Source organism: Felis catus, chromosome D1 (assembly GCF_018350175.1).
Source record: "Felis catus isolate Fca126 chromosome D1, F.catus_Fca126_mat1.0, whole genome shotgun sequence".
NCBI lineage: Eukaryota > Metazoa > Chordata > Mammalia > Carnivora > Felidae > Felis > Felis catus.
In genome coordinates this window covers 25,429,496-25,453,361 of record NC_058377.1, presented here as the reverse complement: position 1 = coordinate 25,453,361, position 23,866 = coordinate 25,429,496, and the positions used below count along the sequence as shown (strand labels likewise).

Sequence of the window (23,866 nt, the reverse complement as noted above, 5' to 3'; positions counted from 1 at the left end):
TCAAGAAATGTGAAGCCATGAATATTCACATATTCAGTAGAAAGTAAACCTAATGCATCCGCGGAGGACCAGACAAGTTATCCCACTGAGCTAGCTGGCTCATCTCCCTCCCCAGTACTCTGCGTGGCTGAGTTATATTTAATTGAAGGATAATTTGAAGGATAGAAAATAAGGTGTGATCTGGTGTCGCTCCAGCCAGTAACAATATTTGCTCTTCCACCTAGACCGAAGAGCCTGTCCGAGCGGCTGCCTCCGCGGTGTCAGGGGCTAGCAGAGCACAGCCTTTTTTCCAGCCCTCCCAGCCTTGACCACACCCCCCAATTTAAGGAGGCAGCTCTATTAGAAACATTATGGTCTTTGCATCCTCTATAGCCACCGAGCGGAGGATTCCTGCAGGTAGTTGGAAAGAGACCACAGACATTGAGGGAAGCTTACTCAGGACCTTTTCCTCACCCAGTCTCTCCGGCCAAGTAGTAAGTGAAGTGTGAGTTTCTGCCTAAAACTTTGCTATTTTCCTTTTCCTTTTTTTTTTTTTTTTGTTTGTTTCAGTCTGTGGAATTAAACAGTAAATTGATGGGGGACTTTCAGGATACAAGTGGGTTTTCTTTTCCTCTGTTCACATGTTTCTATAGTTTCCATTCATAATTTTTCAAAAATACTTCCTAACCTTCCTAAAATAGTCTGAAATCAGTTCGTTTCACTCTTTCCCCTGCTTTATAAAAGCAAAATCATACACGTTTTAGATACTCGCAGATTACTTGTCAGAAACTCTGAATTTTTTTTGCATATTGGAGTGGTTCCAAAGAAATAAAGCTGTAGTTAAACATAGAAATTCCTTTTTTCCCCCCTCTCACTCTTAGCAAGCCTGTTGCTTTACTTGTTTTTTTTTTTTTTGTTTTGTTTTTTTTTTGTTTTTTTTTTTTGCATAGCAGCTTAATGAATTTCTGTGGAGAGGAAATTGCTACACGAATCTTTCAAGCCAAACTAGCCAGGTTTTTGTTTGTTTGTTTGTTTGTTGTTTTTGTTTTTTGGTGTTTTTCCCTGTTCTGTGACTCCATGTTCTTCCATATTCTACCTGTTTTGGGGGGGCTGTGGCTGAGGCAGGGAGAGTCTCAAAGTCAGGGGGGGCATTTCTTTTCTCCACCGCAGAGCTGAATGTCAGGGGCACTGCTATGGGCTGTGGCTGTGGTTGGGGGGGGGGTGTGGGTGGCCATTCCCCTCCATTTGGGGATTTTATCCTGCAATGCCACTTTGTGGCTTCGGCTGTTAAAACATCCCTGTTACCCCTTTTAAAGTCACATTTTACGTGGATGAACTGTTGAAAAGACTAGGCATTCGCTTGTAGGTTCTCCTTATTGCCTTTTGGGGAAGATTTTTTTTTTTTCTCACCATTTTTTCTCGGTCACTCCCTACCATTGCCGTGCGACTGAGGAGACAGACCTATTTGCCACACGGCAGGAAATACAGATTCTAAAATGATAATTCTAGCAGTTCCATTTGATTTGTAACATGACTGGCATCTTGACTGTTTCATCAGTTGTGGTTCTGGATTGCATCGTCTCTTTTTTTTATCCTAAAAGAGGAAAACTTTTGCTCCTGCAGGCGAGGGCTGTGCACGCGTGGAGGGTTGCTGCGTGGCCGCTGTTGCTGTTGAGATTCTTACTTACCTGTTGTTCTTGAATGGAGGGAAGGGAGAGCTAATGAGTTAATGTCTGCAAAGTGCTTTGAAGATGAAAAGCCCTTTTCATGTGTTCAGTATTGTAGTTATTAATATTAATATTTGAAGAAGCATGCTGCTTCTAATTGTAAATCAACAACTTCCATACTTGCCAACTCAGTAGTGAGAAAACAAACAGCCAAGGCAGCCACGCAGCCTCTTCCGTCCTGGTTCCGCTGCTGAGGACTGAGGACGAGGGAAGCAGAGGGTCTGATGAAAGTCTGATTACAGAGAGGGTATCTCTGCCTTTCAGGCTCCTGGCACCAAGGTGCTAGTTGGTAGAGGTGCTAGAAGGTCCAAGAGTAGAGCCTGGAAGAAGGCGGGTAAAAGGTGTAATCCTTCAACATCTGGCAATCTGTGACCTTGGCGAACTGGGTGAGAGCATGGACGCAGGCCAGTTGCCTGCCTCAGATTATAATGAAGTTCAAAGGCTGAGTAGGCTCATAACTGGAACCAGCACTGGATTTGGAGTCAAGAAAGCGGATATGCATTTGGGTCCTAGTAGAGATGGGCTTGGTACCTGGGAACAAGGTATTTAACCTGACTGTGCCTTATTTTCTTCATCCCTAAAATGTGAATAATGATTTGTGCCCCACCTACTCCACAAAGATGGGCGACTAGAAGTGAACAGCGTAAAGAAAAGTGCCAATCATGTTGAGGGGCAGTCTAACAAATTGGGTGTGTGGGTGCAGGTCCCTAGGGGAGGGTGGGGTGGGAGACTGACAAATACATGTTAGGGACACAAATAATTGGCACTGACAATCCTCTCTTTGATTACACGCGGAGCCTCAAGGTGGAACCAAATTTCTCCCTGACGATTCGAATTCGGCCATCCTTCCTGATTTTATTTATTGAGGAAGGGATCTGCTTTCCACAGCAACTCTCCCTTTCCGATTACCCATTTAAAATTCCCATCTCAGCATCAAGTGGCAGAAGGAAGGGTTACACCCCAGAAGCTGGTATATCGGTCCCCCTCCCCCCCTCTCCCATTTCTTCCTTTCTATATGGAAATGTAAAAGTATTTAGTATTAGAGCAAACTAAATGTGGTATGCAGCAATTTAGTGGCCTGTGAGGCAAGCTGGGTGAGTTTTCAACCCTGGAGAAACTTAGATAGGAAAATAACTTGTTTTATGCCTTTCATCTCCTTTGCCCCTGCTCTACCGAAAATGTAGCTTTAGGGAATTCAACCATTTATTTATTTATTTATTAAAGTTTCTTTCTTTATTTTGAGAGAGAGAGAGAGAGAGAAGAGAGCACAAGTGGGGGAGAGGCAGAGAGAGAAGGAGAGAGAGAGAGAGAGAGAGAGAGAGAGAATCCCAAGCAGGCTCCATGCTGTCAGCACAGAGCCTGATTTGGGGCTCAAACTCAGGACCCGTGAGATCGTGACCTGAGGCGAAACCCAAGAGTCAGCCGTTTAACTGGCTGAACCACCCAGGCGCCCCAGGGAAGTCAACTTTTTCATCTTGGTGATACTCTGGGTATCATACCTGGTTTCCTCCAATTCACCAGAGGAAGGATAATAATTCCTAATATTTATTGAGCACTTGGTATGCGCCAGGACCCTTGCTGAGTGCTTTGCACAGACCACTTCATTTAATCTACAGGGAAGTATTTGAGGTGGGCACTTTTGTTATTCCCGTTTAACAGATGAAGGCACTGAGGCTTGGTAATATGACCAGTGTAGAAGAGGGACCTGATTAGAACCAAGGGGATGTGAGTCCAGACCTTGGGGCTGGCACTGTATCTCGCAGGAACCTTAGTAGCTCTGAGATACTTACATGAGTTCAGGCTGGATTTTTCTGCTCAGACTGATGTTTTGGTTTTACATGGGAGAATTCTGTGGATTAGGCTTCTTTTCCAAAGGGGGATCTGCCGCTCAACTATTTGTTGTTAGAGAGTAATACTGACTCTGAAGGAAAGCTACAAGGTCCAGTTGATCAGATCAGCAAATCTCTCCCTCAGTCTCTCTCATGACAAATATTGATCGAATTTCTATGCTGTGTCCAGCCTTGTGTTGGGTGATGTGACAGATGCAGAAGGAACAATAATGGAAGTTTTGTTCATAAAGTCAACATAATTTATTTTAGGAGACAAGATCTTACCTGAAAAGGGGTTGAAAGTAAAAGACAATATAAGTGTTAAGCGATGTGACCCAGTCTATGAGTGTTTTGGGACTTCAGATGGCAAGAATTGGTGTCTAACACAGGGATAGAAAGACATTCCTTTCCTTTTCTTTTTCTTTTCTTTTCTTTTTTCATGTTTATATGTTTTTGAGACAGAGAGAAACAGAGCATGAGTGGGGGAGGAGTAGAGAGAGAGGGAGACACAGAATCAGAAGCAGGCTCCAGGCTCTGAGCGGTCAGCACAGAGCCTGACGTGGGGCTCGAACTCAGGAGCCCCGAGCTAAAGTTGGATGCTTAACGGACTGAGCCACCCAGGCGCCCCGGGAAGGACATTTCTGATCAAGTTTGTTTCTCAAAGAAAAAGAATAGATTTGATATTCTACCTGGTCAAGGGCTGCTGCTGTCTCAGGAACTCAGAAGAGAATGTTTGGGTAGTATTAACTAGAATGAAAACCAAGAAGCAACCTTTTAGTGAAAATGTCAAGAAAATATTCTCGACGGGGGAATAAAGTCTCTAAATTTCCAAGCCACCGGGAAAAGTCAAAAACCCCAGAATTTTAGCCTTTTTTGCATTTCAATTTTTTTTTAACTTTTCATTTCGAAATAATCTCAGATGCATCAAAATTGCAAAACACAGATCGAAGAGTTTCCGACAGATGTTAAGTCCTTGAAAATTGTGAAAAATATAACGCAAATGACGACGTAATCGTCTTTGTGGTGCCCCCAGCCGTCTTTAGTCCAGAGGGATTCCTGTCAATGGGGAGACCACAGCGATGCCCATTTCTTGACATTAGAGGCTAAGTAACTCAAACCACAGCTTCTCAGGAAAGGCAAGAAGCCTTGTCATATGTGGCCATCATGTGACATGTGGCTGGAGAGGCACTGACAGTGCTGAGTTCCACGTTCCCCTAGCCAGGCTCTTATTGTAGCGAGGATAAAAATCAAACTTCTCATCAGCCTGCGCCACAGACGTCTTCTTGCCCGTTCCTCGGTGGGCTCTGTCTCCTGAACACCTGCCTTGTTAGGATTACTCATGAATTTAACCAAGTTTGTCCAGACGCTGGCGTGCTACTCAAAGCGAGGTCTTCGGAGAGCTGCTGCCTGGGCATCAGGTGGGATCTCGTTAGAAATGCAGATGGTCAGGCTGCACCTCGGACCTGCTGACTCGGGCTTAGCATTGTAACGCAATTCCCAGGTGATTCCTATGCAAATCAGTTGGGGAAGCGTGATCCCCCCAACCCCTGGCAAAAAAAAAAAAAAAAAAAAAAAAAAAAAGCCAAACACAACAAAATTAAAAACAACGAACAAACAAAAATTCTTGCAATATTCTCCGTAGCAGCTTACTACTTCCGTAGGTGTATATCTAGTTGCTAATGGGTTACTCCACAAAAGACCGACATTTATGTCAAAAAGATGTTGGTTTCGCTCAAGACGCGACAGTATTTCCCCATTTGTGCCCTGGAATCTTCCAATGAGTTTGTTCCTCAGTTCCAGAAAGATGCTTACTTCTTGGTTTTATGCATAACAATGGTACAAACAGACTACCATTCAACAGCAATGGTGGCTCTTTGCTGCAGTGAAATTCTTAACTAATGCTTATGGAAGGGAATCCTTTGCTGATTATTTAAATGCAAGTCCCTTAGAAAAAGAGACAGGGATTTAGGCCATCTGGGTTCCAGCTATGGTACCTGAATGAATAGCCGCCTTGGGCAGTAAGAATAATAATGTATAAAAACCACTATGGCTTAATTAGTGAATGCTTACTAATGCCAGTCACTGTGACAAAAGAGCAAAACATAATAACCACTATTTGTTGACCGCTTTATCATGCGTAAAGCATTCTGCTGAGCACTTTTATTTTATAGAACCCTCCTCAATAATCCTGAAAAGGTTGGTATTATCATCTCCATTTTATAGTTGAGGAAACTAAGACTTTGTGAGGTTAAGAGACTTGCCCATGGCCATTGGCTCAGTAAGGAGCTACAGGTTAACTCACCATCTGCATCTCCCGAGCTCTTTATCACTGGATAAACACGTCACCTCTCTGAAGTCAGTTTATTCCAATAAAAAATGGCAGAGTCGGTGAATTTGTTTTCCAACTCCAAAACTGACTGAATTTGCAAAATCCCTCTTCATGTAAGAATGGCAGCAAGCCGTTCAAGATTCTACTGAGAAATTGGAACCTTACAATTTGGGCAATAAAACAACCGAAACGCCACCATGAAAATCACAATCAGACATAGTCCAAGGAGCTGCTTGCTGGATTTGAGAGCTCTCAGGCAGCTGGTGTTCTTTGGTACAGTTGGAAAAGGACATTCTCAATATCTATCCTGTCCCCTTTTCATTGTTCTCTGAGTATCTACCTCTGTGTGTGATGTCTCTCAGTTTTGTTGAGCACTTCTTAAGAGCCAGAACCGTATCTGAAGTCTAGATTTATATCCAACATGCTCCACACGCTGTAAGTTGACAAGTAATTTAAAATTCTAGGCTCTTTGAGGATTCCTTTGGCAGCATCCGTTGGGTTAGAGTTGACATTTTAGTCTTTCGGGCCTTCTTCAGATTCATCTTGGCCAAGAATCTCATACGTATATCATGACCTCTGCTACATCTGTCATTGTGAAGCAAAGAGTACTTCCTGTCTTTTCTCCAGCTTACTGTTTTGTGTTTCTAGTCTCTTAGTAAAAAAAAACATTTTAATTTATCGACTCAGTGATCATTTGCTGAATTTCATGGCGCATTCATGTAGCATTTGAAGAATAGCACTTGGAGACCAGGCTGTGGTCTTTTACTGTAAACCAGTGTATTGAATGTTACCTTCAGCCTTCCAGGAAATGTTTCCACGTGAAGCCTGGTTGACTACCAAAAGGAGAGCATTAGGTTTTGCAAAGTTTCAGAGACGAGGATTGACATTGTGGTCATCAAATTCCTCTCATTTAGGAGCGAGCGGGTTTTAATGTACTCCCTTGATGTTTACAAGAAGGCACTCCATTCTGCCCACTGTTCATCATGCCATGCCAGCAGTGTGACTGGGAGGGACTCTTGTCCACACAGAGGAAACATTAAATACTCTACGAGGCACTCCTTATTTCCGAATTGCTATGGTGCAGCAGACCAAAGCAGTCTCTTACTCTCTCTCTTTTTCAGGACATATGAAGGAGTTAACTCGTTGAGGAAGGGCAAAACACTGTCCTCGTGTGATAGTCCGATACCATGAGTAACAGCACATAAATCAGACCACTGCCTTTATGGGTCAGGGCTGGCTACTTAATGTTTATTTATTTTTGAGACAGAGGGAGACAGAGCGTGAGTAGGGGTGGGGCAGAGAGCGAGGGAGGCACAGAATCGGAAACAGGCTCCAGGCTCTGAGCTGTCAGCACAGAGCCCGATGCGGGGCTCAAACCCATGAACTGTGAGATCATGACCTGAGCCGAAGTCGGATGCTTAACCGGCTGAGCCACCCAGGCGCCCCAGGGCTGGCTACCTAAAATAAGAAGGAATGTTTACTACTGGGATGTTGAGAAACCTAGTCAAGAAAACGAAGTTCTTATGGATTTAGGAACAAGGAGGAGAAACCGTCTCCAATCCTTCAAACTATTTTTTTTCCTCCTTATTGCAACCACAAGTTTCCTTGGGAAACTATCTGAATATGCTTAGATTGACGTTCTTGCCGGAATTGAACTTGGTAGCTTTTGTTACACTGCCAGATGAAAGGAGAGATCCACTAAAATGATTTGAAAAATGCCAATGAATTACTCATGAGAGTTGGAGAGAAAATGATATAGGAGAATAGATAAAACTTGTCAATCTGGTGCATTCATTAGTTTAGGGAAAAATATGATCCTGCTCGTGGTTAACATTAAAGAAGTCTCAGCCTAGGGTTGCATATGGATGCATGTGACCACAAGTGATAACTCTTTTTTTTTTTTTTTTTTTTTTTGGCCTAGATCTCTCTTCCACTCTCTTGGATATACTCAGGCCCTGAGACCTACTGTTGCACATTCTAATTCTATTTCATGAAAAGGTTCTTCCATTCAGTCAATAAATGTGTTGCATGTCTACTATGTGACATATAAAAAGATAGTCCTTACTCTTAAGCAACTCAGGATTCAGGAACAGAAACAGATATGCATACAGGAAGTACTCTGAACCAAATACCAAATACCAAAGTAGGCACGTTGTTATGGTGAGTCCTGTGGAGGAGGGTGGAGAATGCCCATCTAACTGCTTAGGAGGTTGGGGGAAAACTTCCTGAAAGAAGTAATGCTCAGTCTGAGTCTTTAAAAACAGATTTTTCATGGCATTCTGAAAGAAGAAACTCAAACTCTATTCATTGGAGATTCATGGTGTTGCCTTGATAACATAGAGAACAATGTCTTTAGTTTGGCAAAGGTTCTGTCATTTTTCTTTGAATGCATAATCCTTTTAGAGGTCAAATTCTTTTTCTCCTGCATTCTAGACCAAAAGGGTGTTTTTTTTTAATACGAATTAATGAGAATCCTAAATTGTTGATACTAGGAGAAATCCTGATTGCATATCTATGTAAATTTTGCATAGCAACTTATCCACATTATCCACATGTCATGGCTTTATTCCACAGTTGAATTGTCCACCTGTAATCTTTACATCGAGGCTACACAGTAGCCATGATTTCTGACCCATGAAGGTAACAGGGAGACTAGGGGGTAATGTCAAATGGAAAACACAATGCCTTTGTCGGTGGCTGTAAAATTTTGGCTTCTCTGTTATGGAAGGCAGTTTGTACGCGTTCTTTGTCCCAACACTACCACTTATAGATATTTAATGAGAAGAGAAAACATTTTGGGAACTTTTATAATGACATGGAATTCGGGACAAATTAATTATACAGTAATAAGCGGCTCGTTCAGAAAAGAATAAGGCACCCATACAATAGAATACTTGACAACCATAATCTTTGGAATGTAGAGTTCTATTTCTTGACAAAGAAGAATATTCATAGCATTATGTCAGATGTCAGTGAAAGAAGCAGATAGCAAAATGGCATGCAGAGAATTATATCACGACGGTAAAATTATGATCATACGTATACGTTATACCTACATTTGTAAAGACACGTTAAAAAAATACCCAGGGGAACACTGAATAGAGGGTTAGTACGATGACCTCTAGATGGTGGGATTTGGGGTGATTTTGGCATTCATCTTTGACATTTCTGTATTTTTAGTGTAATTTTTTTTCAATACGCACGTATCCTGTTGCCCAAAGCAATCATTTTCAAAAGAAAAAAATGTTTAAGTACAGTTTATTGGGTTAGTTCCCTTCAAGGCATAGTCTCTCCTTGAAAAGCACGTAACGCCAAAAGAAAAACACTAAGTGATGTCACAGTGCTCCACTAGAAACGCAGCCAAGCAGGGGCAGAGTTGATGTGACCTGGGTTCAGCCTTCACGCAGACCTGGTCTCTTTGGGATTTCCTACTGCTGTGGCCTGGCCTGGTGCACCCCTCTCACTCCCCAGCCTCTCTGTCCTCTAGGCATCACCCACACCCTGCCCCAAAGGGATATGGGTGAAAGGCAGTGTCAGCCTGCAGGACTGGCCCTGTCACTGGGCTTGCGGAGGGTGGAAAGCTCCAGAAGCAGTCAGTAGCATGCTTTACGAAGAACAGAGCTCTCCCCAGAGTCCCGCAGAAAACTGTTCAAAATCCATTATCAGACTGAGATACACCCACATAAACCAAATGGCTATCCTTTTTTTTTTTTTTTTTTTGTCCTCCGCAGAGACTGAGCATTTTTCTCTGGAAACTTCTGGGCTAGTGAGGAGAGAGAAGCCCAGGAGAAGGTGGCTGAAGACCCAGGGTCAGAGCTCAGCCTGACCAGTTTACAGGGTTGCCTGCGTCTTCCTCCTTATCTGTAAAACAGGGGCTTAAGTCGGTTAAAGGGCTAGTACGAGCTTTCTAATCTGTGTGTCCCTCTCCTACCAGCAGTGGCACGGGGGCCAGGGGGACGGACTGAAGGGTGGACAAAATCCTTGCACTTCTGTGAGAAGGTGACGCTAGCGGCCCACGCTTAGGGATGGGGTCACGCAACAAACCTGATGATTTCAAGCGGATCTTCATCCAGATCTGCAATCTATTCAGCTTCTCTGAGTTGAAAATCCAACGTACATCTGATCTGCTTTATAGTTTCGGCCTTGTGAGAGCAATTCATTCTTTCATTCGCCAATTCAACAACGACAACAACAACAAAAACGAATTCTCTGATGCCCCCTAGTCCGTCTTCGATTCTGGAGACACAAAGGTTAAAAAAGCATAGTGCCTACCTTCAAACAGCTCCGAGTTTAGGGCGAGAGGCAAATGGAAACAGATGTTTATAAAACGGTGTGTTACGCCCAGTGATGGCGGGGAACACAGAGAAAGGGGGACACCCCTGGCTGCGGTGAAGGGTGGTGCAGGAAGGGTTCCTGGCAGCCAGAACTTCTTGAGATGAGCCTTAAAGCCGGAGGAGAAGCGGGTTGATAGCTGGGGAGCAGGAGGGCAGAAGGGCATTTCTATCAGACGTGATCATAGGAGAAACGGGGGGAAGCGAGAACTGGCACCAGGAGCTTATGGGAACAGCAGAGATTCCATCTTGGGGGAGCAGAGGTGCAGTGGTGTGTGGGGGCCATGAGGCCTAAGAGGTTGGGAGCGCCGCTTGTGGAAGCCAGGGCAGTGTCCTGAGGATAAAGCCACTTCAGACCCATTTATCCGCTGCTCTGGAGTAGCTAGTCCCCTTCAAGAAAAATGAACACAGGGGCGCCTGGGTGGCTCAGTCGGTTAAGCGTCCGATCTCGGCTCAGGTCATGATCTTGCGGTTGGTGAGTTCGAGCCCCGCATCGGGCTCTGTGCTGACAGCTCAGGGCCTGGAGCCTGCTTTGGATTCTGTGTCTCCCTCTCGCTCTCTGCCCCTCCCCCGCCTCACACTCTGTCTCACTCTCTCTCAAAAATAAATAAACATAAAAAAATCCAAAAAAGAAAGAAAGAAAAATGAACTCAGGTCTTCAAAAGTCTGTTCTCAACCGTTCACATTGTTTCTACATTCTGACAGGCCCGTGGCTGCTTCTAGGCTGGGTAGTAAATCTTAAGTCACACAGTTGTTTTGTATTTAGGTAATAAACATTTATAATGCCAAGACCAAAAAAAAAAAAAAAAAAGTTGGTCCAGCTGATGTTTAATGTTACGTGGGAGGGAATTCTCTCTGGCCAACAAGTCAAAAAAAAAAAAAAAAAAGTATCACGCAGACACTCCTCTTTCTTTTTCTGAAAGGGTTTATGTCCTAAGCAGCTGTTCTGTGTCACAATCTACAAGTGGAAAAAGGGTGAGTTCTTTTTTTCTTTCTCCAAAAAATAATACAGCAGTAATCCATTTCTGTCCCGGAGTTATTTCCTGAGATGAGGGCCCTCGAGTGCCCTGGCAACTCCCTCTTTTCAGCTTCCTCCCTGGGTGAAGGGCTTTTCCCCAAGGGAAGTGTCATTCATATAACGTAACTGCAGGAACACAATCCCGCACAGAATGCACCATATGTGGGGCCATAGGTTTCCTCCCTCACTCCGTCAATTGGAAAGAGAACACATATTTCCACTGAACCTTTCCCCAGGCTATGTTGCTGTGAGGGGTGTTGTCCGGCTGGCCTTCAGGACAAGGCTGCCACTTCCAAAAATCCTTTTTCTTACAAATAGGTAAAGAAAATGGGAATTCAGAAGAGTAAAGGTCTTTCTGCTGCTTGTGGGAGTATAGGGGTGACTCATAGGGCCGTGGGGTCACACATCACACTGTGCAATCTTCCACGATTTCCCACTCCCCACACCCAGAAGAACTGACTGCTTTTCTTTTTCTTCCATATTGTTGGTAAACTACTCATCACATGATATTACAGCCATAGGTAAGTCTGTCTTCTCTACTGCCTGAAGATAGAGACTGTCTTTCTCAGCTTTATTCTGAGTCGGAGAGAATGTGAGGTCCATGATGAGATCGGAGGTCTTTGTTTGCCCGTGGGTCCCAAATGCCCAGAAGAATGTCTAGCACATAGCGGGCACATAGTAGCTATTTGCTGAATGAATAAACAAGTTCCTAGCAAAGGAAGTCTTCATTGTGCTTGTTGAATGAATGGTGGAGGTCCGTGATGTCTCAGGGGATCCACGAGACTTTTTTTTGGAGGACCCTGGAGGGCTGAATGGCTGGCACAAACGGTGACCCCATACCTAGACATTCCCCAAAGGTATAGGTTGCCCTGCAGGGCCGGAGGGATGGCCAGCTTTTCCCTAGGGAATCTGACCATGGTTAATCCATTCGAGGTATGACATACTCCATATTGTTAACTTGTAAATCTCATCTGGGAGTAGATCAAAAGTGGGGATGAATAGACTGATGATGTTTCATTGGGACCTTTGCACCTGATTTCAAGGTTAAAAGTAAGGGATGTTTCAGTAGGAAGGGAACAATGAGCTCATTGAGATTATCTTCAGAACGTATGGTCAGGACCCGTCCATGTTGAGCTGTGCTGTATGGACCTTATTTCATGGTCAGTGCCCAGTGTGCTCTGATACATAGCAGCTGCTCATTATTCTGAGGAATGAGCACTGAATAGGTGACCACTGATAACAGATATTAACAATGTCCTTGGACTAGCACACTTGGATCTTTTTCCGTTCTTCAATGTCACCACCGGGTGTTCTTCCGGGGGCCATCTTGCTGCAGTGGAGATCAATCCCCCTAAAAACAAGGGAACAAAACTTTGATTAATGTAGCCTAACTACCCGTAGTTGTTTAATTTTTTAAAATTAATATTATCTCGCCTGCAGTTTTTTTGTTTTTTTCTTTGTTTTTTTTTTTTTTTTTTTTTTTTTTTTTTTTGGAGAAAACGCATCGTAAGAGAAGTAAAGTTTTAGTTAAAAGCAAATAAGCAAAGTCCTGGGGTAAGTTATGTCTTTAGAAGGTTTCTAGCTTACGAATCTCAACCATATGATATTAGTTGCTCTGTGATTTAGCCCTTCGGTGGTATAATTTTCTATTGCTGAGCCCATTTACCTATTATCGTTTAAATACATTTCATATGAAGGAAGACCTGCTCACTGGCTGTCACCTGAATGAAGACGGTGAACCAACACCACAAACTGAACATAGGACAGGTAGTACTCTATTTTTCTTGAAAGGTGCCAGTGGCTTTACATATTAGCAGGAGTAGAGGAAAAGACAAAGATGAACTGGAAAGCAGTGGAGTTGAAGCTAAAATGTCATTTGTTAAACAATGGGAATTTGGCCTTCAGATGATGTGCCTAAGAACTTCATCTCGTGTACATCATTCAAGAAAGACTTTTTTAAAGTATATAATGTTGAGTTTATGAAAGTGTATGAACTAATGCACTCTAGAAAGCATTGAGATCAACAGAAATATTTGATACATAAATGATTTTCCTGATGACCGACAGCCAGCTGGAAAATCCCTTCAGCCAGAACATTCCTCAAGCGTTCTTGACATCCAGATTTTCAATGTAGATAACAGCTCTGGACAAGAACTATTTAAAAGCATTTCTCCTCCCCCCCCCCCCCCCCCCCCCCCGCCCCAGATGAATAATGTTCAATCCCTTTTTCAGGCCTTCTCTCTGTTTATCTGTGTCTTGAGGTCCTGGTTGATGTGTCTCTTAGATAGGGCTTTTCCATCCTTCTTCCCCTCCGACCTTTCTTTCTTTACTCCTTTATCAATTAATTCACACCACACCTGAGTGCTGAGCTCCTGCTATGTGGCAGACCTAGTTGGGGTGGAGGGAAGGTGATATATGGATGGGGCTATTACCAAAAATGACACTAAGACCTGGTGTTTGCCCAGAAACCCTACAAGAGGGTCTTTCTGTAGATGCTGTGACTGCTTCTTGTCTACAGCTCACGGAAGCTATCCCTGCTGCCTTGTGGTCAAGAAGGGTCCCGGTCTGGGGCCTGCTCATTCTCTGTGTGCCAAGGGTCCATGTACTTTATCTTTCTGAATTTTAGTTTCCTTCTCTGTAGCATAAAGAGGTGAACTCTATGGTTCCTTGGGAGACATCCCATTGTAAGATTCGAACCAGCTGTGGTTCTAGCACACACGTTGGTGCTTCAGTGAAGACTTTCTCCCATGCAGGTGCTGAAAGCCTGAGGATGAGCTACTTTGTGGATTCCACAGCCAGTGGCCCTGCCCCTTATTCAGCAGTGCGTCCTGCGGTGGCGGTAAGTGGACCCCTCCCTGCTCTTCCTTTGCCCACCTGCCTCTCCTGTCTTCCCCTTCCTTCCTGCATCCTAACCCCTCCTGGACAGAGAAGCCGGAGACCCACCCTCAAAGTTGGAATCAGCCTTGAATCTTTTGGAGGAGCTAAAGTGTGAGATTATCTGTCTTTTTCTCAGCATATAAAATAAAAATCCAAGACTGATGGACTTGCTTAAAAAGGTTTTATTTTAAAAAATATGTTTGTGTTTCAGAGAATGTAACTCAACCATGATTAATGGTGAAAGCCAGGTGATTTTTCATTACTCAGTTCATTTGGTGAAGATTTTTCACATATCGATAGAGCTAAATAACCCAAGCCATCTAATCACAGAATTTAAAACTAGGGAATGTGATAGTAACTTTATAGGAAAATGTCATGTATCTCAGAATAAGAGAGGTAAAAGGAACTTTAAAATAGAACTGGATAAAATTTCTTTCCCTTAGGAAAGAAGACCAACCCAAGCTATGTGGTCATCAGTAGAATGTTTAGATGAATTTCTTTTTTTTATTTAAAAAAATTTTTTAACGTTTATTTATTTTTGAGAGAAAGAGACAGAACATGAGGGGGAGAAGGACAGAGAGAGAAAGACACAGAATTGGAAGCAGGCTCCAGGCTCTGAGCTGTCAGCACAGAGTCCGATGTGGGGCTCGAACTCATGAAGCAAACCGTGAGATCATGACCTGAGCAGAAGTCGGACACTCAACCGACTGAGCCACCCAGGCACCCCTAGATGAATTTCTTATAAATGTATTGTGAGAGCAATCCCATAATGCTATCATTGATCCATCCCAATGTTCAATGAATCTTTAATATTAGCTGATGTATTATTAACTATTCCTTCCTAATTGTGTATGTTTTCATGCAAAGACAGCCAACAGAAATGTTGAGCTCTTTTCACTTCCTCTGGAAATGGACAGATACGTTTACTGTTAATTCTTTGCACTACATTTATGGGTCCAAAGAGACACCAGTAGACCAGAGCTCTTTTCTGACTCCAGTCCTAGACTGTCCTGTGTGTGGTTCTGCAGAATTTTTAACACTGGTAACCTGAAGTTAACCATGGCCTCTCGTTGTAATTGTCTATTGAAAGATGTGATGTACTTGAAAATGATTCTCGGTGGCACTGAAAAAAATAAGTGCTCAAAAGCTGTTCTGTGTTCAAGGAGTGATTATCACATTTCTCTTTCCTGGCTATTCTGAAACACCTGTTTTGGTGTTTTGTTTTGTTTTCTGTTTTAAATGGCTTTGGTTTTCATAGAAACACCATTCACTTTTCTAAAAAATTAGAATCAGGAAAAAGTTTAGAGTATAATGACCACCGGAAATATGTTTAGAAACACGCACTCACACAACAAGTCCAGACCAGTGGTCTCTCAGTTCTGCTTCGTAGGAGTTGCCAAGAGCCTTAATTTGCAGGTCACATAAGGGGCTGGAAAAATCTCCGGGGGAGGGGTCCTCTTGTTTCTCACACAGAGGTTATCATCTGAGGTTGGCGCAAATTACACTAACTTATTCTTAAAGATGATATTGTAGAGATTTGTTAAAACAGATAAAGCATGCTGCGGTTGCAGGGCAAAATATATCATTGGCTTTGGAAGAAGAGATTTAAACACCAGCCTATGTTAACTCTATTTAGCGGTCCTGTAACCAAACGAAACAAGATGAATAACTTCTCTTAAAAAGCAGTGCCATGCAAATTTTGTATTTGTTTTATTATGTTTTTGACACCAAAATGCATTTTTATGTTAAGGATTCAAACCACAGGTATAAGTAAATTATCCTTGACAGGGTATCTGGAAATTGTATGAAATTAGAAAACCAAAACCCAACTCTGGGTACATGTTTTCAACGAATGACCCCACCCCCAACTGCATACACTGGCTAGTTTTAATGCATTTTAAGTGGTTTCCACTGGTTTCAAAACAAAGGACGCGTTTACTCCCAGCCCCAACAGCCATATCTGAAAAGCATTATCAGCGTGTGGGATCCTTTTTGCTGTGAATTTCAGAATTGCTTGGGCAAAAGCAGAAGGTTGCATAAGAGAACTGCTAAGTTACTGCCCTAGCACTTTCACGCATAACTTCTCTCTGGGCCTTAGTTTCTCCATCACTGGGACTAGTTAGGCAACCTTTCAGAACCATATAACAAGCAGTGAAGTCCTGAAACTTCTTTGCGTATACTCTCCCTAATACAAACGAATGAATAAACAAACAAACAAATAACATCGCTCAGTACAAACTCAGGTTCAATAAACCAGCTCCTACAGATGACCCCCAACCTTAGCCTGCATTACAAGAAACAGTTGAAGAATCTGTAAATTGCCTGCAGACTATAGCCTTGGGGCACTGGCATTAGCGACACCAACAGATCTCACACCCTCGATCCCAATCTAAGATTTCGTGAAGGAGTGAGCACAGATTCATTAACTTTCCCGGACAAGAACGTCAAAGCCGCAGGCGCCCGGGTCTAGTCAGTTCTGTTGGAGCCTCTCTATCTACAGGTCAACCAAAGGTACTTAATCCAATAATCCATATCCTCCTGCCTGGTGCCCTCGGCTCCAATTTGGTTAGGCTGGGCCACCAAGAAAAGAAACTCTGTCTCTTTTCTTCCACTCTGAGGGTGGAAGGAAAACTGTAGAGAAGTGAGTTTTTAATAGGGCTGCTTTAGCCGCCCCCCGGGGACTATTCGGTGATATTTTTATTTTTTAAATTTTTTAAAATGTTTTTTTTTTTTTATAATTTTTTTTTCAACGTTTATTTATTTTTGGGACAGACAGAGACAGAGCATGAACGGGGGAGGGGCAGAGAGAGAGGGAGACACAGAATCGGAAACAGGCTCCAGGCTCCGGGCCATCAGCCCAGAGCCCGACGCGGGGCTCGAACTCACGGACCGCGAGATCGTGACCTGGCTGAAGTCGGACGCTTAACCGACTGCGCCACCCAGGCGCCCCTAAAGTGTTTTTATTTACTTTTGAGAGAGAGAGAGACAGACAGAGCATGAGCTGGGAAGGGGTTAGAGAGAGAGCAAGACACAGAATCCGAAGCAGGCTCCAGGCTCTGAGCTGTCAGCACAGAGCCCGACACGGGGATTCGAACTCAAAACTGAGAGATCGTGACCTGAGCTGAAGTTAGACGCTTAACTGACTGAGCCACCCAGGTGCCCTGATTCGGTGATGTTTTTAACTGTCAGAACTTGGTGGTGGCATCTCCTGGCACTTAGGGCATAGAGGACAGCGATGCAGCTAGCCAGCCCCACAATCCACAGTGCAGTCTCCCACGACCGAGAATTATTCAGCCCCAAATGTCAGTAGTGCTGAGGTTGAGAGGCCCTGCTTGCAGCCGCCCCAGGATCAAGTTTGAAGGGAGGACGGTGTTACGTGTACAGGTTGGTCTGAGCAGGTCTTTGCCACTTGTAAACGGTTGCTCTAGAAAGGGAAATCTCAGAAAAGACAAACAAGTGAGGATATATTCGCGTTATGAGGGCTTCTGCTTAACACGCTGCTTTAACTGTTCGATCTAGAGTCGGCTTCGATCTAAATCAGAATCCGAATACTTCCCAGTCCCCGAAGCTTGCTAATTCTGATTCATTATTCAGAAATGAGAGGTAGCATTAGCATTATTCGATCATGCCCTGTACCAGAAGAAGCCTTACAATAATCACAGCAACAGTTAGAAACTTCATGCCACGGTCAGGGAATAATCATTGTAGGGGGAACTCACAAGATCTGCCTCAGGGTCCCTTTGTCCAAACCAGGATACATGCTTTCCTCCTTGTAAGGTCAGTCCTTCAGGAGACCATGGTAACGAATGAGGTGATGTCATACCCGGGGGATAGAGCGGCAGCGCTTTTGGGAGTTGTCTGGCCATTGTGTGGGAGGGGGTGACGTTTTCAGGTACGAGTATGGGTTGTGTGTCAGGGACCCTTTCATCCAAGGGGAGGAAGCGCTCCTTCCTGTTATGCTACCTCAGCAAGCCTATGGTGAGCCCTGGAAGTCCCCAGCAGTGCTGGTCCCTTTATCCTCTCCTGCGTCATCCTCTCAGGCCACCAGGGCTGCAGAGCTGGGGGAGGGCAGGAATGGGAGGGATGAGTCGCTCCTGGTTTTGACCAAACATGTCACAGTCTTTGGCCACCTTGAAAGCGAGGAGGATGTGTGGGGGAGGTCCACGGGGATTGATGACCCCTGGGCCATGCAAACTTTAGGAAGCACCTTGAACTATTCAGAGGAAAGGAACAGTCCTGCCCACTCAGCTCCTGTCAGAGCTCAGTCCTTTGGGGGTAGAGCAATCTGCTGGGGCGAGAGTGGCTTCCCGGAGGGCCAGATCCCCCAGGAAAACCCAATACCCAAGAGGTTGGTCTAAGATGCCAGAATTTCCTAGGCTAAGGCTCTGGGTTTGGGGAACATCCCATGCAGTCCGAGGTGGGGTAATTGCATTAAAAACCTGGCATTCTTTTACTCTTTCTGGATCCAATGTTCTCTTACTAATATGGCAACTATATTTCCTGAGTGAAAAGAAGTGTTTCAGAAACTGCCCGGCAAAAGACTTTTGACTCGTGACTTTATTCTTTTTTAATGTTTATTTATTTATTTTGAGGGAAAGAGTGCACCAGCAGGGGAGGGGCAAAGAGAGAGGATGCCAAGCAGGCTCCGCACTGTCAGCCTGGAGCCCAACTCAGGGCTCCACCTCATGAACCGTGAGATCATGACCTGACCCCAAATCAAGAGACAGACGCTCCGCCGACTGAGCCATCCAGGCGCCCCCGACTTGTGACTTTATGATATGAGTGGTATGAATGCAATCGTACCTACTGGACACTTAGTTGCTATAACTGTGTAGAATAACATGGTATGAAGCCAGGGGTATGTCAGAGACAGGATCACTGAATGGACTGATGGACATATGCCAGAGTCCGGGTCGAATACCAGCTTTCTAAGGGACAGAGGAAGGCTGCCAGCCACTGGCTGGTTTTAGGCATTGGACTCTGTCCTTCCTGGGCTTTTCCAGAGGAACTTTTCGGCGCTGGCCAGCCTTCTTGAGTCTCCACGGCGGTGCCTGCAAGTGGGAGTGGCATGGCCATGGGGCTTAGCTAAGCGCATTGCAGAGATGAACTCCATGCCGTGCCCTCGGACACAGCTGCCCGGCACAGAGACCTCTGAGGCTGAATCTTTGCCAATCACTTCGTGGCATGAGTGACTCCCTTTTGTACACGTTCTTTCTTCCTTTCATCATTGATTGATTGATGGATTTTTTTTTTTTTTTTTCGCCACGTAACTCTTTCTACCTTCTGACACTTGGTGAGGCAGAAGGGCGACCCCACCCCCCTTGTTCCCGCCTCTTTTACAGGAGCCTCAGACAGAGCCTTCAGTCCTGGGCCAGGCAGCTCTGGAATGCAGCCCAGCCAATTATAATGGAAAGCACTTCAAGGAGTCAGAGAGATCTGGGTTCAGTTCTGGTCTGTTACTCCTTGGCCATGTGACCTTGGACAAGTTACTTAACCTCTCTGTGCTTCAGCGTCCTCTTCTCTTTAAAAGACAGAGCATAACTTGCCATGTGAGGCTATCATGATCGTTACATGAGAAAATGCGTGTCGAGAGCCTCCCACAAAGATGACCTCAGCTAAGCCCCTCTCCCTTATGCCTTTCTCTGGACTTTTCGATTGTGTTGGATGGAAGCATGGAGGGAGGAGTGGAGATGATTCCACTTATTGTCTGTGCAAGGGTGTTGCCACAACAAGACGGGGCTTCTGGGGTAAAGATGGAGACATTCTTATTGAGTAAACTCCTTGCTTCATCACTCCCCTGCCCTAGAAACAGCTCCCTTGCCACCAGATCAAAGTTCTCTTGTAATGGGCTGGTGGTTTACAACCCCATTGTGTAAACAGACCTGGTTCTCTTATCTTGAGTAATTGCAGTTTAATTGGGCCTCCTTGGGAAGCAATTCCCTTCTTAGCCAGGGCTGTTCGCACACTCTTCACCTCCACCCTACAGGCCTCAGGATTCCAGCCTTTGAGTGGTCATCAGGGAGTCTGTGCTGTCCCTGCCCTTCTTGGGAAGGGCACGCGCTTGTCACTGACTGTGGAGCCCAGCACCGACGCCCTTTCCTTCTCTCTGCAAATCCCGGAGGACAATGGATGAAGCATTTTGGGATTAGAGAAAACGTGCGAAAGAAATTTGGAATATAAATGGATACTTCGGGCCGGTCAGAAAAATGGAAGGAAAGACCGATAATGTCTGTATTTTCCAGCATCTGAAAAGGTGGGGCTTTTCTAAGGTCCCGAGTTCAGTGGGCACAACCTCAAGGAGTTCAGAGCCAGGACACGGCCGAGAGGCCATCTCCCGATATCAGGAAATTAAGATCCTGAGAGATTAAAGGAGGTGCCTGAGTTTACAGAGCTGGCGAGAGACTGGCGTGTGACCCAGATCCCCTGACTCAGGGCTAAGGACACTCCTTACTTTGGAATTCATCTTAATCACTGTTTAGATGTGTGGTAGTGTAAAAGAACTTCTAATAGACTCTCATTCCTGCATCTCTATGCCTAATGAATGAGGAAGTGGGTCTTCCCCGAGTTAGGGGGAAAAAAAAAACCCAAAACCCCAGCTTGTAGCGGACCACTGGACACATTGGAATTACTGCCCCATCTTTCGGCCAAGGCGAGAGTTTTCTATCCACCACCCAGCGTCTCCTAACGAGGCTCTGAGTCACCACACCTGCTCTCCCTGCACCGTGGGATGCCTGGGGCTGTCACCTCTGGAGCCACTGGGAGCCTGGGGCTGTCCCCTCTGGAGCCACTGGGAGTCTGCAGGCTTCACGTCGAGGGAGTAGAAGCCGACCAGTAACCCGTGTCTCACCGCTGGTCTCTCGACAGGAAAGTGTCCAGTCTAGGAGCTTGGACTAGTGGCAAGGTTCAGAGGCCCCTGGACCCTCAGCTATGTGACTAAGTGCTCGCTGTGGGTGGAGGGGGCGGTGGTCTCAGGCTGCCACGAGCAGGGCCGGTCACATCTCCGGGCAGCCTCAGCCACAGTCCCGGAGGAGTTCTACGGGACCGTCTCACGTTTCTCCCTCAGAAACCTGCCGTGGGTCAGGCCTGCCCTTTCACCCAGCCCCAAGCCCAGCGCTCTTATTGTTTTAAAAAGAATTTCCTGGCCTTGAGTCTAAAATTAAACTGCCCTTTGAGAGTTTCCTATTTTGTCTGTTCCCGCCTCTCCTGTGGCGGCACCACCCTCCCCTCCCTCCTCCTTGAGAGCAGGCTGAGGAAAGCTAAATGGACGCGAAGGAGTATTTCTGTCTGCGTCCTTCCCTCTGCCTCTCAAGGGAGCAGGACACATGTGCCCTCCCGAAGCAGGTCTGCCCCAGCGTCCTGAAGGCCAGACGCCGTCCGCCCAGAACACCCCCCTTGGCTTCTTGTGGAAAGAGCTTCTCCATGACCCGCTGGACAGTGAGTGAAAGAAGACACTGGCTTGTCTGGCATCTTCTGAGACGGAGGAGGAGGCCCAGACCTGATTATAAGCTGCAGGGTTCAGCAGCCCCCCCCCCCCCCACCGTGGAAAGGCACCTGCATGCAGTGATGCAATGGGCTGAGAGGGTCTAAGCTGAGGATTCGTCTCTTGGTCACACAGCCTTTCCTGAGTATGTACTGTGCCAGAGCCCCTAGAGCTATTCCGGAGGTAGGCACTTCCTCCGCCTCCCTGTTCTCTACTGAAAAATGGGGGACGTGGGGTCAAAGCAGTGTTTGAGCATGGCTTTAGGATAGAACGAGGACAATGCTATGAAGACTTTCGGAAATTTAGGGGGGACATCGTATGCCATGAATCCAAACTATGACTACGAGCAACGTTTGGCTCTACAGGCTTCTCTACTTATGGGGGCGGTTGGTCACAGGTCAGGAGAAAGGATGGGGACAGGGTGGCAGAAGGCGAGAACGGAGTTGGAAAGGAGGCCGGAGATCAGTGGGGCTAGCCTCCTTAGGAAACAAAAGCTAAAGAGGTTAAGTGACAGGCTGGAGGTTACACAGCTCCTTAGGAGCAGAGCGGGACTTGAATCCAGGCTTCCTGGTTCCCAGTCTTCAGTCTGCCTACTAGAGCGCATGAACATCTGTGACACGCCTAGAAAAACACAGTTATCTCCGCAGAAGCAGACATCCAGGGCTCACTTAGCTTCGCTTCTGGGCGTAAATGTCTTTTGTTGTTGTTTTAATTTATTTTTGTAAACAGCAGCATCTAGAAATAGTTCTTGGGTCTCATATGCTCGTGGCCTCATACTAAGGCTAACGCCTAGGAGTCAGAAGTCGATCCAAGAAAAGACAGGTTTGCTTCCACAGAGATTGTGTGCTGAGCCCACATAGGGAAGAGAAAGGAGGGAATTAGTAGGCAAACACTAGGACATTCAAGGTTGCTTGGCTAACGACAGAAATGGACTTGAAGAATGGATCACACATACTCTTCTTTTTTTTTTTTTAATGTTTTTAATGTTTATTATTTTTGAAAGAGAGAGAGAGAGAGAGAGAGAGAGAGAGAGAGAGAGAACAAGCAGGGAAGGGGCAGAGAAGGAGGGAGACACAGAATCGGAAGCAGGCTCCAGGCTCTGAGCTGTCAGCACAGAGCCCGACGGGGGGCTCGAACTCACAGACCGCGAGATCATGACCTGAGCCGAAGTCGGCCGCCCAACCGACTGAGCCACCCAGGCGCCCCTCACATACCCTTCTAAACATGAGAACTCCATATGTTTGTGATTTCGTGTTGTAAAAGTATTCCCCTATCCCCCCTTTTCCAATTTTGGGGGGCAGGGAGAAGGCAGACAACAGGCAAAAGCTGTGAGGTCTGGCAGGGTTGGGTGGGGAAGGGCGAGGAGGCGGTTGTGAAGAAAAAGCAGCAGGGAGACGTGGGCGGGGGAAGACAGAGGCCTCAGACTCTGAAACTTTGAGAGGTGGAGCTCAGGAGAGGTCATAAAGTACATGAGACCTTGACCGGCGGGCTAATGGAGGTGGTCAGCTGCTGTGCTGGCCATTAGAGCTGGCTCACCACCGTCAGAGTAGAGCAGGGAGAGCGTGTGTCCATCGTCCTGGTAGTTTCTGCGTTTCCTGGCTTTTGTTTTATCTGTTTGCAGTATCATAAAGGTGAAGCATGTAGGCTTGGCTATGTCCTCTGACAGCCCCCGAGAGGCCAGGGAGGAGTGCTGTTCCCCAGGCAGCTCGTCACCTTGTGTGTGGTAGAGCAGGGCAAAATGTGTGCTTTCCCTGAGACGCCTGGGGGAGGGGCCCCAATCCTTCCAAGGCTGTGTGGCTGCCATCTTTCTCTTGGTGGCCACTGGCCAACCGCCCTTGGTCCTGAAGCTCTGCCCTTGGCTTCCACCACTCTGTACACTTTCTTGATTTTCTTCCTCTGTCTTCAACAGGCCCTTCTTTGGTGTTTTTTCCCCTTTCATGTCTCGTAAAACTATAGGCAATTTTACAGACCCATTTTTGATCTCTTTTCTGTTTTGTCTGAACAGCCATTTTTCTTGACTCTGTCCTCTCACTGGACGTTCCACGCCTCCAGAGCTAACTGTGACTTTTCTTGTCCTCTCCTATCCTGCGTTCACCTTTGGGACCCCCCGCCCCACCAAGCTGTTCTGTCATCACTCCATCTAAACACAGCTAAAGGTGAAATTCTCTTCCTCTCTCCTTACTTATGTACTTAAACTCACCTTTTGCATTATTATAAAAGCAAGCATTCTGAGCCTTATCTGGGATTTTCCCTTTTTCTTCATCTCCTGTCAGTTAGAAAATCATGTTGATTCTCC

General features: G+C 45.6%; 1 protein-coding gene across 1 annotated transcript in view; it reads left to right on the top strand.

Moving 5' to 3' along the window:
* Positions 1-373: 373 nt before the first annotated feature.
* ETS1 (ETS proto-oncogene 1, transcription factor) overlaps positions 374-23,866 on the top strand; it is a 129,703-nt gene continuing 106,210 nt past the window's right edge. The window contains 2 exon segments of the mRNA XM_023239297.2: positions 374-484; positions 13,967-14,052. Coding sequence (XP_023095065.1) covers positions 13,984-14,052 — 69 coding nt within the window. The 5' untranslated portion in view covers positions 374-484; positions 13,967-13,983.